Source organism: Symphalangus syndactylus, chromosome 8 (genome assembly GCF_028878055.3).
Source record: "Symphalangus syndactylus isolate Jambi chromosome 8, NHGRI_mSymSyn1-v2.1_pri, whole genome shotgun sequence".
Taxonomy (NCBI): Eukaryota; Metazoa; Chordata; class Mammalia; order Primates; family Hylobatidae; genus Symphalangus; species Symphalangus syndactylus.
Window position 1 is genome coordinate 66,526,979 of NC_072430.2, and position 15,434 is coordinate 66,542,412.

Consider the following 15,434-nt stretch of genomic DNA (forward strand, 5'->3'; position numbering starts at 1 on the left):
TGCCAGATGAGCACTGACAACTTGTCACCATGCGTAACATCTCCTGGATGTTTCAGAGTGAGCATTTGTTCCACAGGGGTGGTGCTTGTCTCCCCTTCAGTCAAGCACAGTGTTTTGAGAGGGAAGGAGATGAAATAAAGAGATAAAGAAAAGAAAGCTGCCATAAAATGAAAGAGGTTTGATTCAGTGAAAATCCAGTGACCTCCCAAAGAGTGGGGCATGATAGTATATCACATTCGACACCGTGGATAAGATCAGGGCTTCTCAGTACATCAGTGTTTTATTCCTCTCTTTCATTGGTTTAAGATGGACAAATCCCCGCCCCTTAAAAATAATTTTTTAAAAGGAAAGTGTTAGAATTCTTTTGCTTTTGAGTTTTTAAACATATATGCAAAATCAAGCAAAAGAAGAGTCTTGCTTTTATGAAGTCGGTCAGATAACAGCCCAGGGGCCTGTAAAACTCAGTGAGACTAAGAGCTATGGCAACACTGAAAATCCTGGAGCACCTTGGGGATTCTCAGCAGATCTTAGTTGACAATTAACTGGTGGACTCTAAGTGAATCTCGTTAGCGAAGTGTTGGCCTTGTCTAAATTCTTAACTCCTGTGGCTTTGCATAACAACTTGGTGTTTCTTTTCTGAGGCTTTGATGTTTATATAACACTCTCAACTTATTTTGAAAACATTTACATAGTGATTAGTTAACCCAACAGACCAATCCTGGGAAGACAGCCAGAGCCTGCAGCACCTTAGTAACAGAAAAACTGATAATTAGGAGAAGAGACCTGTCCAAGACCAGGAACCTGGACCAAAATTGTGCCATGTTGCTTTCCTTTAATGAGTGGCCCCAGTAAAAACTGAGCTGTGTGGCAGAGCTGTTCACATTTATCTTCTGTATCCACCCAGTTCTGCTGAAACCCCTGGCAAGATCGTGGCCCTGTTGTAGCTTGTCATGTTTTGAACAGCTGTCTATGGAAAGAAAGCAAACACAACGTAGAGCAACACTGATTTGTTTCAGAAAGGTCTTTTATTTTCAGTTCTGGCTGTGTTCAACATCTTAGCTTACGTTTTTCATGTTGTAATGATCTGCCATACGGACGATCACCTCTAAATTAGAGAGTTTTCTCTAATTTGGCTTGGATTAAAGATGCTTGGTTAGTGAAAGCTGCTGCTTTTTTTATAGTCAAGGGACTGGTTCTGAGAGCCTTGTTGCAGGTGGCTGAGGTCACCGTCCCAAGGGTGTATGTCGTGTTTGGCATCCATTGCATCATGGCGAAGGCACCTTCAGATGTGCAGGTTTCAGGCTTTCATCGGAATATCCAACACATTAAAAATGAACTGTCATGCAAGGAAAAAAAAAAACAGATTTCATTTGTAAAATACGAACTATCTGGAATTTTATGATGTATATTTTTAACAAAAATGACTCAGTTATTGACGTCTCCAAGTTTTTGCTGATCCTAAGGAAGGTGGCAAAACGGAAAGCCTGGAGTATGGGTAGGTGAGAGAGACGGAAGACAGGTTAACCAGGCATAAAGAGATGAGATGCTCTAGTGAGTGGAGGTTCCCTGAGATGCTGTATGATTCATATAAACCAGTCTGTGGCTCCTTTAAACCTCACTGTCTGAAAGGTTGAAATAGTGTCTTCCCTTTTCTCTAGGCAACTAAGCATTACCTAAAACTCGCTGGCACTAAAGCAAGCTTCAGGGAATATTCTTCCCGTCACACCTCATGTAATTGCACCAGTGAAGTTAATTGAGTTGCTTTTTGAGGAACTCATGTAAAAGGTGTTTAGTTTCATGTAAACAGGGAGGTGGTTTTGTAGCAGACGTCGTATTCATCTAGTGCCTCTTGCTGCAGCCCTCCAGTCTAGCTATGATGGGGCCCATCTGAGCTGAATGAAGTAGAACGAATCAGCTTGGTCACGCTGACCAATTGCAACATCGGGGCAGGTTGTCTAAAGCTTGCCAGCTAGCATAGAAGCTCTGACCATGCAGTCTGCTGGCGCTAACAATTAGTTCACTTGAATAGTCTTGCTGTCAAAGTGGCTTTTCACCTTCTTAAAATCCTGGGCTGGAAAAGCTGGGAGAGAACTACCTTCAGCCTTGAGTTTGGCAGTCTGGCTGTCCGCCTGAGAACCAGGCAAGAGAGGAGGGTGTCTTCTACTGTACGTGACCCTCTCATTCTGGTTAATGTTGCTCCCAGTGTGATCTGACCTTGTGTATATGCCCCTGGTGTGAGTGCATGCAGGAGTGTCACTGGCCAGGGCTGGTCCTGCAGAGACTGGGGGTCTTGCTGTGGGGTGCATCAGAAACTGGGTGTTCCCGAGCATTCCCTAGAGACTGGTGGGGTACAGAGAAGGGGAATGTGCCAGGGGGTGACCACGGTAGGATTGGAGAGGCTGCCACAACCTGTCCTTGTCTCTGTCCTACACAGGTGAGCGCTGTGGGCTATGGGATGGATGAGGTGGAGCAGGACCAGCATGAGGCCCGACTCAAGGAGCTGTTTGACAGTTTTGACACGACGGGCACAGGGTCCCTGGGGCAGGAGGAACTCACCGACCTTTGCCACATGTTGAGCTTGGAGGAGGTGGCCCCAGTGCTGCAGCAGACGTTACTTCAGGACAACCTCTTGGGCAGGGTAAGGTCTGGGGAAGAACATGACTATGGGAAGTGGGGTGCGGTTTCTGCCGGGGTGCTGGGGGCGGGGCAGACCACACATGTTGCAACTTGTTTCTAGCATCCTGGCTGTTACATGATAAAAAGAAGAATGTAATGAGTGTGACATCACAGTCCAGTTTGCTAGGGTGGCAAGAGCTTGCTTTAATTTGTGCTCTGGAATTATGGTGTACACTAAGCATCTTAGATAAAGAAAAAGAGGTAATGAAAGGATGTTTTCCAATTTTTGTCTTGTTCTTTGTGGTTTATTTTATTGACTTCACATTCATCACTGGCACAGAAAGGAGGAGGGTGAGATTTCCATTGAAGAGAAAGAAAATGCAGTAAGAAAGCTATTGTTATGACTTTTACTCCCAATGAAGCTATTTCTTGTGTGGATTATTTCTGGGTGAAGTATTAATTAAACCTTCTATCCAGGAAATAAGACAGCAGGGTAAATAAATACAGTGCAGGTTCATTTAAAACCCAGCACGACTTGCTTCCAGCAGGGATGTGTGTGCACACGCCAATGTTAACCTCTGTGTTTGACGACAAACAGTCATGTTATTACCACAAATCAAGTCACAGATGTGAGTAAGAAGTGAGAGAGGGTCTTTTTTTTTCGTCTTGCCAATGGTGGATATTTGATCTGCCATGACCTGAGATTGTCTTCAATTCTCCTCATTATAACTAATAGCTTTTATTATTTGCCTTATTTATAATTAATAGCTATTTATAATCAATAGGTTTATATGGCTTTGAGTCAAGTCTCTTGCTGTTGGATTTTGGAACGATGAGAGAAAAAGAGGGACAACACTTTTTGCACTCTGTTGCTTCATTCTGGTTTTTATCACATATAAATTGAGGAAGCAGTCGTGAGTCTTAACTTTATTCTAGTGACTGAACTTCTTTTTCTTTTCATTTTCACTGTCTTTTAGCTGACAAGGGAGGTAAGTGACTTCAGATATAGTACCATGTATTGGCTTTCTGTAACCTGAGACAGACAGGAGTAGCCATCATCCTGAAATTAATGTGCAAAAGATGATATTCTCAGGCACTTGGCACATGAATGTGATGTTCAATGGGACTCACACTTGAAAAAAATATGTGACTTCTTTGCAAAAACTGGAGCCATTCTTGGCCTCTTGTGGTGGGGGAGGGTTAGCTGTCTATAAATACATGTGGTCACCATAAAATGCTAAAAATCTTGCTTTAATAATCTTAAAATGAAGCTTCGAAGATTGAACCATTTGCTCCTCATCATATCATGCGTTCACATATTTTCCAGTTCTGCCTTGGTCTTAGACTCTGTGGGTAGCAAAAAAACTGGCATCTCCCAGTATGGTCCTTGGGGATCTCAGTACTTTTGGTGTCTAAAGGATAGTATCAATGGGCTGATCTGTTTTAATTCTCATTAAAGTCTGAAAAGGCATGATACAACTAAGGTTTCCTTGAGTGGTTTTCTTAGAGTCTGCGTAAATATGGAATGCCATGCTGTAAACAGACTGCACCTTGGCAGCAGGTCAACAGTTTGCTCTCCAGATGTTGCACATCTTTGCCCTCATTTGGTAGACTCAAACAGGGAACAGTTATCGATTGATTTGTTAACGACTTGACACTACGAGCCTGCTTTTGACGCTTGCTATTTGCCTGAATAATGAATACTTAAGTGGTCTATAGTGTGATATTTACTTAGTGAGCCAGTGATAAAAGTTAAATAGATGGATGCATATTGATTTCATGTGGGAGGTCCCTGGTGATAGTCTTGAGAGTGAGGGGTTGGCATGAGTTAATGCACTACTGTTAAATTTGCATTTCTTAATGAAACCAAATTATTCTCCTCAGATGATCACACAGACTTGGCCATATGCTATTAAGATATTCTATATGGTCTATAATTTTAAATTATAAGAAAAAATGTCATCAGATTCATTGGAGCCATCCAAGTGTTATCATTTTCATGATGCATACAGTTGGGATTATAGTTGTAAAATTATAAGTGGTTTTTAATGCCAGTCATCTTTCTTCTCTTTAGAAGATATTTGTAGAAAAACTTACAAGGGTTAGCAGCTTGGTTTAATTAAAAAAGAAAGAAAGAAAAGGTAGCATAACAAATCTGAATATATTAATCTATTCATTAATTCAACAAATATGTATTGTGCGTGTCCTGCCTGTCAGGCATTCCTGCAGTCTTATGGCTTGGGATCTGTATTAGTCCGTTTTCACGCTGCTGATAAAGACATACCCGAGACTGGGTAATTTATAAAGAAGAGGTTTAAGGGACTCCCAGTTCCTTGTGGCTGGGGAGACCTCACGATCATGGTGGAAGATGTGAGAGAATGAGAAGATGAGAGACACTCCTTACGTGGTGGCAGGCGAGAGAGAATGAAAGCCGAGCAAAAGGGGAAACCCCTTATAAAACCATCAGATCTCGTGAGACTTATTCACTACCCCAAGAACAGTATGGAGGAACCACCCCCACGGTTCAATTATCTCCCACTGGGTCCCTCCCACAACACATGGGAATTATGGGAGCTATAATTCAAGATGACATTTGGGTAGGGACATAGCCAAACGATATCAGGGTCCAAGTTATTTATATTTATATTTACTATAAACTACCGTTTTCCGTTAAGTTGGCTTTTGGCTGCATTAGTATCCATCAACTTCCTGGATGCTTCTGGCTTTAATTTTGTCTTTTAAATCTTAATGAATATAATTTTTAAATCAGATACAAATCCACCTTACCTGTATTGGGCTTGGGCTAAATTAATCCTTTTTTTCTTGAAAAAGAAGTAAGATGGAAAGCATTGTCTCGCTCAACCAGGAATGCAAACATTGTGTATTTATTTTTAAATATTACAACGCATCTTCAATAACTTGTTTTTTTTTTTAAGGCCTGATGTTTAATAATTGTTAATGAAAGTAACTTAAATCAACTTGCCATTTCTATGTGTTTTACCAATAGGTCATTTCCCCCCAAATTATTTTTCTTTTCTTTTTTTTTTCTTTTTTTTTTGAGACAGAGTCTCGCTCTGTCGCCCAGGCTGGAGTGCAGTGGCGCGATCTCGGCTCACTGCAAGCTCCGCCTCCCGGGTTCGTGCCATTCTCCTGCCTCAGCCTCTCCGAGTAGCTGGGACTACAGGCGCCCGCCACCACGCCCGGCTAATTTTTTGTGTTTTTTAGTAGAGACGGCTTTTCACCGTGGTCTGGATCTCCTGACCTCGTGATCCGCCCGCCTCGGCCTCCCAAAGTGCTGGGATTACAAGCGTAATTATTTTTTAATTCATTTGTCTTGCTTTATAGCTTGAAACCATATTCACCTGAGCAAGGTATTTACTGTACAGGTGTTTGAAATGCCTAAAGCTTGTGGATCCCTGATTTGAAGGAAAAGGGATATTGCCGATATGTGTTTACCACTAGGTTATGAAAAGAGTTCCGTCGTATCTTTGTCACCAGTTAAGCACCTGTCAGCTAGGTGAGGCCTCATCACAAGGGGCTTCTCAAGACACTGAAAAACTTACAATCTAGTTGGGTAATATACATGGCAAATGAGTAGCATGGGGAGCAAATACTACAAAACTTGAAGGGAACCATGAACCAAGTTTTATCCAAGCAATCATACTAATTGTAGATGCTTAAATGAAGTGTTTTCTGCATACCTCTCTATCTCCTTTATTAGAAATCAGGACATGAAGATAATTTGCCTTGGTTTTGTTGAAATATTTAGTTATATCTAGTGTTTTTTTTTTGTTTTTTTTTTTTTGACAGAGTCTCGCCATCGCCCAGGCTGGAGTGTAGTGGCCTGATCTTGGCTCAGTGCAAGCTCCGCCTCCCGGGTTCACACCTTTCTCCTGCCTCAGCCTCCCGAGTACCTGGGACTACCGGCGCCCACCAACACACCCAGCTAATTTTTTGTATTTTTAGTACAGACGGGGTTTCACCATGTTAGCCAGGATGGTCTCAATCTCCTCACCTCCTGATCCGCCCACCTCGGCCTCCCAAAGTGCTGGGGTTACAGGCGTGAGCCACTGCACCCAGCCATATCCAGTTTTAAAAATGCATTCTTGGCCAGGCACTCACGCCTGTAATCCTAGCACTTTGGGAGGCCAAGGCAGGTGGATTGCCCGAGCTCAGGAATTCAAGAGCAGCCTGGGCAACACCGTGAAACGCTGTCTCTGCTAAAAATACAAAAAATTAGCCAGCGTGGCAGTGGGCACCGGTAATCCTAGCTACTCGGGAGGCTGAGACAGGAGAATTGCTTGAACTCGGGAGACGAAGGTTGCAGTGGGCCAAGATCATGCCATTGTACTCCAGCCTGGCGACAGAGCGAGACTCCGTTTCAAAAAGCAGCATTCTTTCCTTATGTAGTATACCAGCTTTGAGACAAAACAGCCCCTGAAGTTCTGAGGAGTTTCATTGCTATATTCTTAATATGAATTTGGATGCTGAAATACCCTATGTCCCTGGCACACTTTAATGTGAGAATAAGCCTCCAGGCAACAGAATCACCATTGGTTTCTAGAGTCCCGTAGGTACATGGACTTTGGTAATCAAAGACATGTTGAAATTTTTAGTGTTAAAATTTGATAGCTGTACAAATATATGTAATTTAGCTCAATTTTCTTACATTTCTGAAAGGGTTTGAGGTCCTTTCTAAATTTCTTGATAAATTTCATGTGGTAGATTTGTTTCCAACTCAAAAGCTTTTTAAGATTTATTTTTCTTATATACATTTTAATCATTTGAAGTGTAAATCGAAAATGGAGAAGCACTTTCTTGTAGTGCTTATTTGGACTTGTTCTCTGTATGCAAAATTACATTCAATATTAACTGCCATTAGTTTGTAATAGTGGTGCTGCTGATGGGGTTGTCATAATATAACTCACACAAAAGTCAGACTGGTTGTCTCTGACTTGTGGAAGGGAGGCTAGGGAGACTTAAACCGGTGAAGGGAAATGGCCTATGCTGTGGGAGAGAAAAAATAGCTAGGAGGAGGTTTTTTGCATATGTAGACTTGGATCTAGTCTCTAAGTTGAACTCCTAAGGGTCTGTGGTTCCCCATTTATAGACAAGAGACCTGATTAGGAGACTGTTCAACTTGCTTTGACTCTGTATTAATGCTTTCTCACCGAACTCGTTGCAGAATTAGGTGTGTTTTTTGTGTACAGTACGTTGTTGTGTCTGTCAGAGATATTTAGTGTGACAGGGATCAAGAAGGGAGAGCTGTTGGGAAGGCCTGGACTCAGAACAGCAGGGAGGAACAAATGCTAAATGGCCATTCTCTTCTACCGACCTGATTTTATAATGCCTTATTTCTATGATTAGGGATGCTCATTAGATTTCATCGTTATTTCACGGATACTTTTATGAGTAACTTCCTGTCTGGACAGAGGGGACTTAAAGTTCTTCAGTGTCTGTCTCAGATTTTAGACCTCAGAGTTCATCTGGTAGAGAAACCTTGGCTTTTCCAAGGTCAGATGACTCATTTGAGTCAGTGCCAGGATGAGATCCTGGATTTCCCAGCCCCTGCATTTGAATACATATCTCCACAGTTTCCTCAAACTCCAAATATGCAAAAGTGAATCTCCATTCCCTCACCCTGCTCCACACACACTACCACCACCACCTGGAGATAGTATACAGTTAGAGCACAGGCTTTGAAGTCAGTCCTGGATTCAAGTTCCACTTCTTGTCACATTTTTTTTCCCTTCAACTTTGATTTTAAACTCTGGGGTACATGTGCAGGATGTGCAGGTTTGTTACAAAGGTAAATGTGCCATGGTGGTTTGCTGCACAGATCAACCCATCACCTAGGTATTAAGCCTGGCATCCATTAGCAATTTTTCCTGATGCTCTCCCTCCCCCTACCTCACAGGTCCAGTGTGCGCTGTTCCCCACCCACCCCCCATCCCCTGCCAATTAGTCCATGTGTTTTCATTGTTCACCTCCCACTTATAAGTGAGAACATGCAGTGTTTGGTTTTCTGTTCCTGCTTTAGTTTGCTGAGGATAACGGCTTCCAGCTCCATCCATGTCTTGCAAAGGACCTGATTTTGTTCGTTTTGTTTTGTTTTGTTTTGTTTTTTTGACATGGAGTCTCGCCCTGTCGCCCCAGGCTGGAGTGCAATAGTGCCATATTAGCTCACTGCAACCTCTGCCTCTTGGGTTCAAGTGATTCTGCCTCATCCTCCCGAGTAGCTGGGATTACAGGTGCGTGCCACCACACCCAGCTAATTTTTTGTATCTTTAGTAGAGATGGCTTTCTCCATGTTGGCCAGGCTGGTCTCGAACTCCTGACCTCATGATCCACCCACCTCCACCTCCCAAAGTGCTGGGATTACAGGCCTGAGCCACCATGCCCCACCGATTTTGTTCCTTTTGTGGCTGCATAGTATTCCATGGTATATATGTACCACATTTTCTTTATCCAGTCTATCATTGATGGACATTTGGGTTGATTCAATGTCTTTACTATTGTGAATAGTGCTGCAATGAACATATGCATGCATGTATCTTTATAATATAATGACTTATATTCCTTTGAGTATATACTTAGTAATGGGATTCCTGGGTCAAATGGTATTTCTGCCTCTAGATCTTTGAGGAATCACCACACTATCTTCCACAATGGTTGAACTAGTTTACACTCCCATCAACAGCATAAAAGTGTTCCTTTTTCTCCACAACCTCACCAGCATCTGTTGTTTGTGGACTACTTATTGATTGCCATTCTGACTGGCGTGAGATGGCATCTCATTTTGATTTTGATTTGTATTTCTCTAATGATCAGTGATATTGAGCTTTTTTTCATGTTTGTTGGCTGCATGAATGTCTACTCTTGAGAAGTGCCTGTTCATGTCCTTTGCCTACTTTTTAATGGGGTTGTTTGTTTTTTTCTTGTAAATGTGTAAGTTTGTTGTAAAGTCTGGGTATTAGACCTTTGTCAGATGGATAGATTGCAAAAATTTTCTCCTATTCTGTAGGTTGTCTGTTCACTCTGACGATAGATTATTTTGCTATGCAGAAGCTCTTTAGTTTTATTAGATCTCATTTGTCAATTTTTGCTTTAGTTGCAATTGCTTTTGGCGTTTTTGTCATGAAATCTTTGCCCGTGCCTATGTCTTGAATGGTATTGCCTAGATTTTCTTCTAGGGTTTTTATAGTTTTGGGTTTTACATTTAAATCTTTAATCTACCTTGAGTTAATTTTTGTATAACGTGTAAGGAAGGAGTCCAGTTCCAATTTTCTGCATATGGCTAGCCAGTTCTCCAAGCACCATTTGTTAAATAGGGAATCCTTTCCCCACTGCTTGTTTTTGTCAGGTTTGTCAAAGATCAGATGGTTGTAGGTGTGCAGTCTTATTTCTGAGTTTTCTATTCTGTTCTTTTGGTCTATGTGTCTGTTTTTCTATCAGAACCATGCTGTTTTGGTTACTGTAACTTTGTAGTACAGTTTGAAGTGGGTAGCGTGATGCCTTCAGGTTTGTTCTTTTTGCTTAGGATTGTCTTGGCTATTCAGCTCTTGCCACTTTTTAACCATATGAACATGTTATCTTACATACTCTGAGCCTCAGATTTTTCATCAGTATAATGGGAAGAATATTTCCCTTACAAGACTGTGATGAAGGTGGACTGAGATTTGTGTGTATCAAAAGCTTATCATAGCGCCAAGGACACTGTTAACTTGCTGTATTTGGCTGTATGCTCCTTTCCCCTACCCTCTACACACCCAGAATGGCTCTTTGATAGTGACTTCCTAGTAATGATTTACCAAGAAACATGGTTGGAGTGAAGAGTAGATTTGCTGGAAGTTCTCTTGCATGGTGGTGGTTTGAATTCATTTCCATCTGTGAACAGGATTCCTTGGACCAGTCTTGGAGTACAGCTTCATATAGTTGCTTTAGGTTTTATAAACCTACCTTTTAAAATAGCCTTTGCCTCTCTCTACATTGTCTGCAGTAAATTAATATTAAGTTACAATATTACAATTTAATAAATGAATATTAAATAAAATAATATTAAGTTAACAATTCAAGTTACAATAACCTGAATACTTTATTTAAAATAAAATATAAGGGTATCTTTCATTACGAAACTGCCTCTTTTTTAGTCTATATCATTTCTCTTTGCATAATGCTGTAAGCATCTTCCTGTGCATTGACTTCTGATAAGTCCATATTTCTGTAACTGTTTCAACTAACACAGTGTTTTGAATCTTCTTTCATTAATTTCTCTTTATATTAGTAAAGACAAATCTACCAAGTTTGTATTAGTTACATAGACCTTTGTCTTGTTTCATAAACTCACCTTGTTCAGTGCTAGTTTGAGTTCTCCCACCTTGGGTCTATTTCCAGTAGTGCCTGCACACATGTGGAAACTGCATTTGATCTCCATGATTGCACGAGATGAGTTTATGCAACATTAGTTTCCTTATTCCACTTCCTGTTACAGGGTTTTTTTGTGTGTGTGGTTTGAATTTGTTTCTTGTGTGGTGCTTAAGTTCTTTTTTAAAAAAAAGCAAATTGCATTTCTAAAAAAGCATTCATATGAAATGTGAAGAGGAAAAGTGATGAGGTAAATTTCTCCTAAGAAATGGTAACACATGACAAAAAATATCAGACTTGACTGGTTTTCCTCTTAATTTAGTTTAAATGTCATGTGTATTTTTCGTCAGTCGTGTAATTTTCCCATTGCTGCAAACTGCCTGTTGAGGCATACAAGGTATAGGAATACTTGTAAAATGAATGGCAGCAATTATTATTCAAATGAAGAGGTACCAACCAGTGTATGCACAACTTGGAAACTTGTTACCTTGTGAGACTTAATTGTATTGTATATTTATGAAGATTTCTACTTTTTAACAAAATACAATAGTAAAGCTCCCTTAGAGGAGAAAAATGGTACTTAAAACATTGCAGTTACTGAACATAGTTAGCCACCGGTGGGGGTGTTCATCAACATTTCGGTTCTGGGTTGTGTCCTAAGGGGCTTTTCCACCACATCAGTATTCATGAGCATTGATGGAAAATAGCGGTCGCCTCCTCCACAAGAGAACTATGTCTTTGAAAGATGAGGCATTTACTGCTATTTAAATCCAAGGGCCCAGTGTCTACACTTGCAAGAAGGAAAATAAAGATCACTGCAAGACTTAAGCTGCTCTAATGGTTTGGACCAGCTGCTATGTGGTGTGTGAATTTTCGGACTTTTTGTTGGGAGAAGAGGAATTCAACCAAGTAGACGTTATCGGGCTATGAAGAGCCTGTGAGTTAATAATCCTGTTTAATATTTTATAGAGCCCCTTTTCATCTAAAATGAGGCTGATTTACTACATTATAAATAAATTTCGAAACCTTTAATCTCCGTCTGTGAAGATTTTAGAGAATTCAAGCATTGCTAAACTGTCCCTCTTTTCCTCCCTATTGGCCAAGTAGGACATGCTTATTTATCAGAGGCCCCTACCAGCTTTTGTCTCTCTCAGGCACATACCAGCTTCTATCTTGTAGTTACTAATAAACCTTCCTCTCTTTTTCTGCATTCCACCCTTCTATTTTCTGGAATCTATGGGGTAGCTGATAAACTCCTTGAGGGCAGAGGTTAGTGTCTTCTTGATCATGTATCTCCTGATCCTGCCTTATACCTGGTGTGTGCTTTACACCTGGTGGCTTCGTGTGAAGTTGAGGATTTGACTTCCAGCAGCAAGGGATTTCCCTGAGGGGTCAGACCAAGAGGGAAGTGGGTCTGAGCCAGGCAGGCTTGCTGGGCTCTTGATGAGTCCAGTCAGAGGCCTGATGCATGCCTTCTCTACCTCTCACCTTTCAATTTTGAGGTGGGGTCTCTGCCTTGACTGTGTCACATGGATATTGTGAGATTCAAATGACAAAATGTCTAGGAAAGAATGAACCTACGATAATATCGTCATTCATCTAGCATTATCCATGACCCACAGTCATAAAAAAAAAAAATTTTTTTTCAGAGACAGAGTCTCGCTCTGTCACCCAAGCTGGAGTGCAGTGGTGCAATCTCAGCTCACTGCAATCTCCACCTCCTGGGTTTAAGTGATTCTCCTGCCTCAGCCTCCGAGTAGCTGGGACTACAGGCGCCTGCCACCACGCCCAGCTATGTATTTTTTTTTTTTTTTTTTGAGACGGAGTCTCGCTCTGTCCCCGGGCTGGAGTGCAGTGGCTTGACCTCGGCTCATTGCAACCTACACTTCCCGAGTTCAAGCTATTCTCCTGCCTCAGCCTCCCAAGTAGCTGAGATTACAGGTGCACACCACCACGCCCAGCTAATTTTTGTATTTTTAGTGGAGACAGGGTTTCACCATGTTGGCCAGGCGGGCCTCAAACTCCTGGCCTCAAGTGATCCACCTGCCTGGGCCTCCCAAAGTGTTGGGATTACAGACGTGGGCCACTGTGCCCGGCCATGGCCCTGATTCTTTATAAAAGTGATGGGAACAGTCAGTCACCCCTATTACTATACCTGTTGGTAGTATTAACTACCACTTGCTGGGTGTCTAACAGTCCCAGGACACTCTTGATACTTTACCCAATTCTCATTTTATCTTCCTAACACAGGGAGGCAGTATTATAAATACCATAAAATACATGCAGTGCTCTTAGCAGCTGCCTGGACTCTCTGTGACATTTCCTGAGACTATGAGCATCGTGGAACAGGGACTTGTCACTCTCATTCACTACTGTGTCACCAGGGCCAAGTACAGTGCCTGGCATAGAGCAGCTGTTTAATAAATATTTATTGAATGAATAAATGAATATTATTGAATGAAATATCAGTTGTTAGATGTCCCCAGTTTTCCAGACAGACAAACTAGAGCTTGGAGAGGCTTCGTAATGTCGCCAATTCACATCAAGCAGTGAAGGCAGAGCTAGGGTTAGAGCCTGGACCCACCTAGCTATAAAGCCTTTGTGTGTCTTCCTAAGCCTGTTCCTGGCTTCCCTGAGAAGAATGAATGATTCTGTAGAAATTCACAGATGCCTGTCAAGCGGCCTGAGTGCCAGAGCTCTTGAGTACGTGATGTTTGTGAACTGGCTGGTTGGGAAGCTGGCCTTGCCCGTGTTAACTGGAGCCTATCCCTGACTCTGGGACAGTAGCGGGACCTGGCCGCCCCTCCCTCCCCCAGGATGTTTGGCTGTGAAACCTAATTAACATAGCCTACCTTTCTACAATCTTTTACTCTTTCAAGGATTGTACCTCCCTGGATCTTTAGCAGGTGCCTGGTTTTCCTTGACAGACTTCTGCTCTGGCTTCTTAGATTATGTAGATTTTTTAAGTCTGTAAAAAGGTAACTATGTGAGGTGATGTATATTTTAGTTAGCTTGAATGTGGTAATTATTTCACATTGTATACATATATCAAATCATCAAGTTGTACACCTTAAATATATGCAATATAATCTAAAGATTTCAGTAAGTAATTCCAATCAATCAAAACTAACATGGTAGAGAAATCACATATACTTTGGGACAGTGTGGTAAACTGCAAGGAGATACAATTTTATGACATATAAATCTAAATGAATTCCTCTCTTTTGTTTTGATTTGCACAGATAAGACATGATATGATTTTTTGTCCACTGTTTCAATAACTAATGAAGTTTGCTGCTTTTGTAAATTTGATTTGGAAGTTTATCTGTCACCTATATTAAACCTCTAGGCAGTGTTTTGTAATGACATGCAAACAGACCCATCCCATAGCAGAACAAATTGCAAATGTACCAGTTTTGTATTTACATGGAGGTTCTATGTCAATAGGTGCCACATTATCAAACTAGAATTGTGATGAGAAGAAATCCCAAGGTGAGATTACATACATCTAAGTTATAGAATATCCTTGGCCATAAAGAAAATGCTCTTACCTTTTCAACGAAGTAATATCCTAGTTCTGACTATTTACTTAAATAAAAGTCATGTTCTTTCCAACCTCAGTCAAGATAACTCTATTTTTTAAGAATTCAGGAAAATACTTCTTAAGATTCTTTTATCCTTTGTGCATTTGCTATTGATTTTTGCTTATTTATGGAATCACAGGCCTTGGGAAATAAATATTATGTACCTTTAAGTAAGACTTAAACTCCCACACAATAATAATGGGAGATTTTAACACCCCACTGTCAACATTAGACAGATCAACGAGACAGAAAGTTAACAAGGATATCCAGGAATTGAACTCAGCTCTGCACAAAGTAGACCTAATAGACATCTACAGAACTCTCCACCCCAAATCAACAGAATATACATTTTTTTCAGCGCCACACCACACCTATTCCAAAATTGACCACATAGTTGGAAGTAAAGCTCTCCTCAGCAAATGTAAAAGAACAGAAATTATAACAAACTGTCTCTCAGACCACAGTGCAATCAAACTAGAACTCAGGATTAAGAAACTCAATCAAAACCGCTCAACTACATGGAAACTGAACAACCTGCTCCTGAATGACTATTGGGTACATAATGAAATGAAGGCAGAAATAAAGATGCTCTTTGAAACCAACGAGAACAAAGACACAACATACCAGAATCTCTGGGACACATTCAAAGCAGTGTGTAGAGGGAAATTTATAGCACTAAATGCCCACAAGAGAAAGCAGGAAAGATCTAAAACTGACACCCTAACATCACAATTAAAAGAACTAGAAAAGCAAGAGCAAACACATTCAAAAGCTAGCAGAAGGCTAGAAATAACTAAAATCAGAGCAGAACTGAAAGAAATAGAGACACAAAAACCCCTTCAAAAAATTAATGAATCCAGGAGCTGGTTT

At 41.0% G+C, this 15,434-nt stretch overlaps 1 protein-coding gene and 1 long non-coding RNA gene across 11 annotated transcripts in view; one reads left to right on the top strand and one right to left on the bottom strand.

Moving 5' to 3' along the window:
• Positions 1 to 15,434, top strand: part of NIN (ninein) — a 114,298-nt gene that overhangs the window by 6,714 nt on the left and 92,150 nt on the right. For 9 of the 10 annotated variants that reach the window (XM_055289392.2, XM_063644571.1, XM_063644572.1 and 6 more), the window contains one exon: positions 2,435 to 2,638. In XM_055289392.2, coding sequence (XP_055145367.1) covers positions 2,456 to 2,638 — 183 coding nt within the window. In that variant the 5' untranslated portion in view covers positions 2,435 to 2,455. Of the gene's footprint in view, positions 1 to 2,434; positions 2,639 to 15,434 lie in introns of those variants that run through there. The other variant, XM_055289393.2, reaches the window with a different exon arrangement.
• On the bottom strand, positions 1,007 to 2,677 carry LOC129487912 (uncharacterized). Its single transcript, XR_008659519.1, has 2 exons — positions 2,561 to 2,677; positions 1,007 to 1,336 (listed from the first exon to the last, which is right to left on the bottom strand). It is a non-coding gene; the product is annotated as an uncharacterized lncRNA (long non-coding RNA).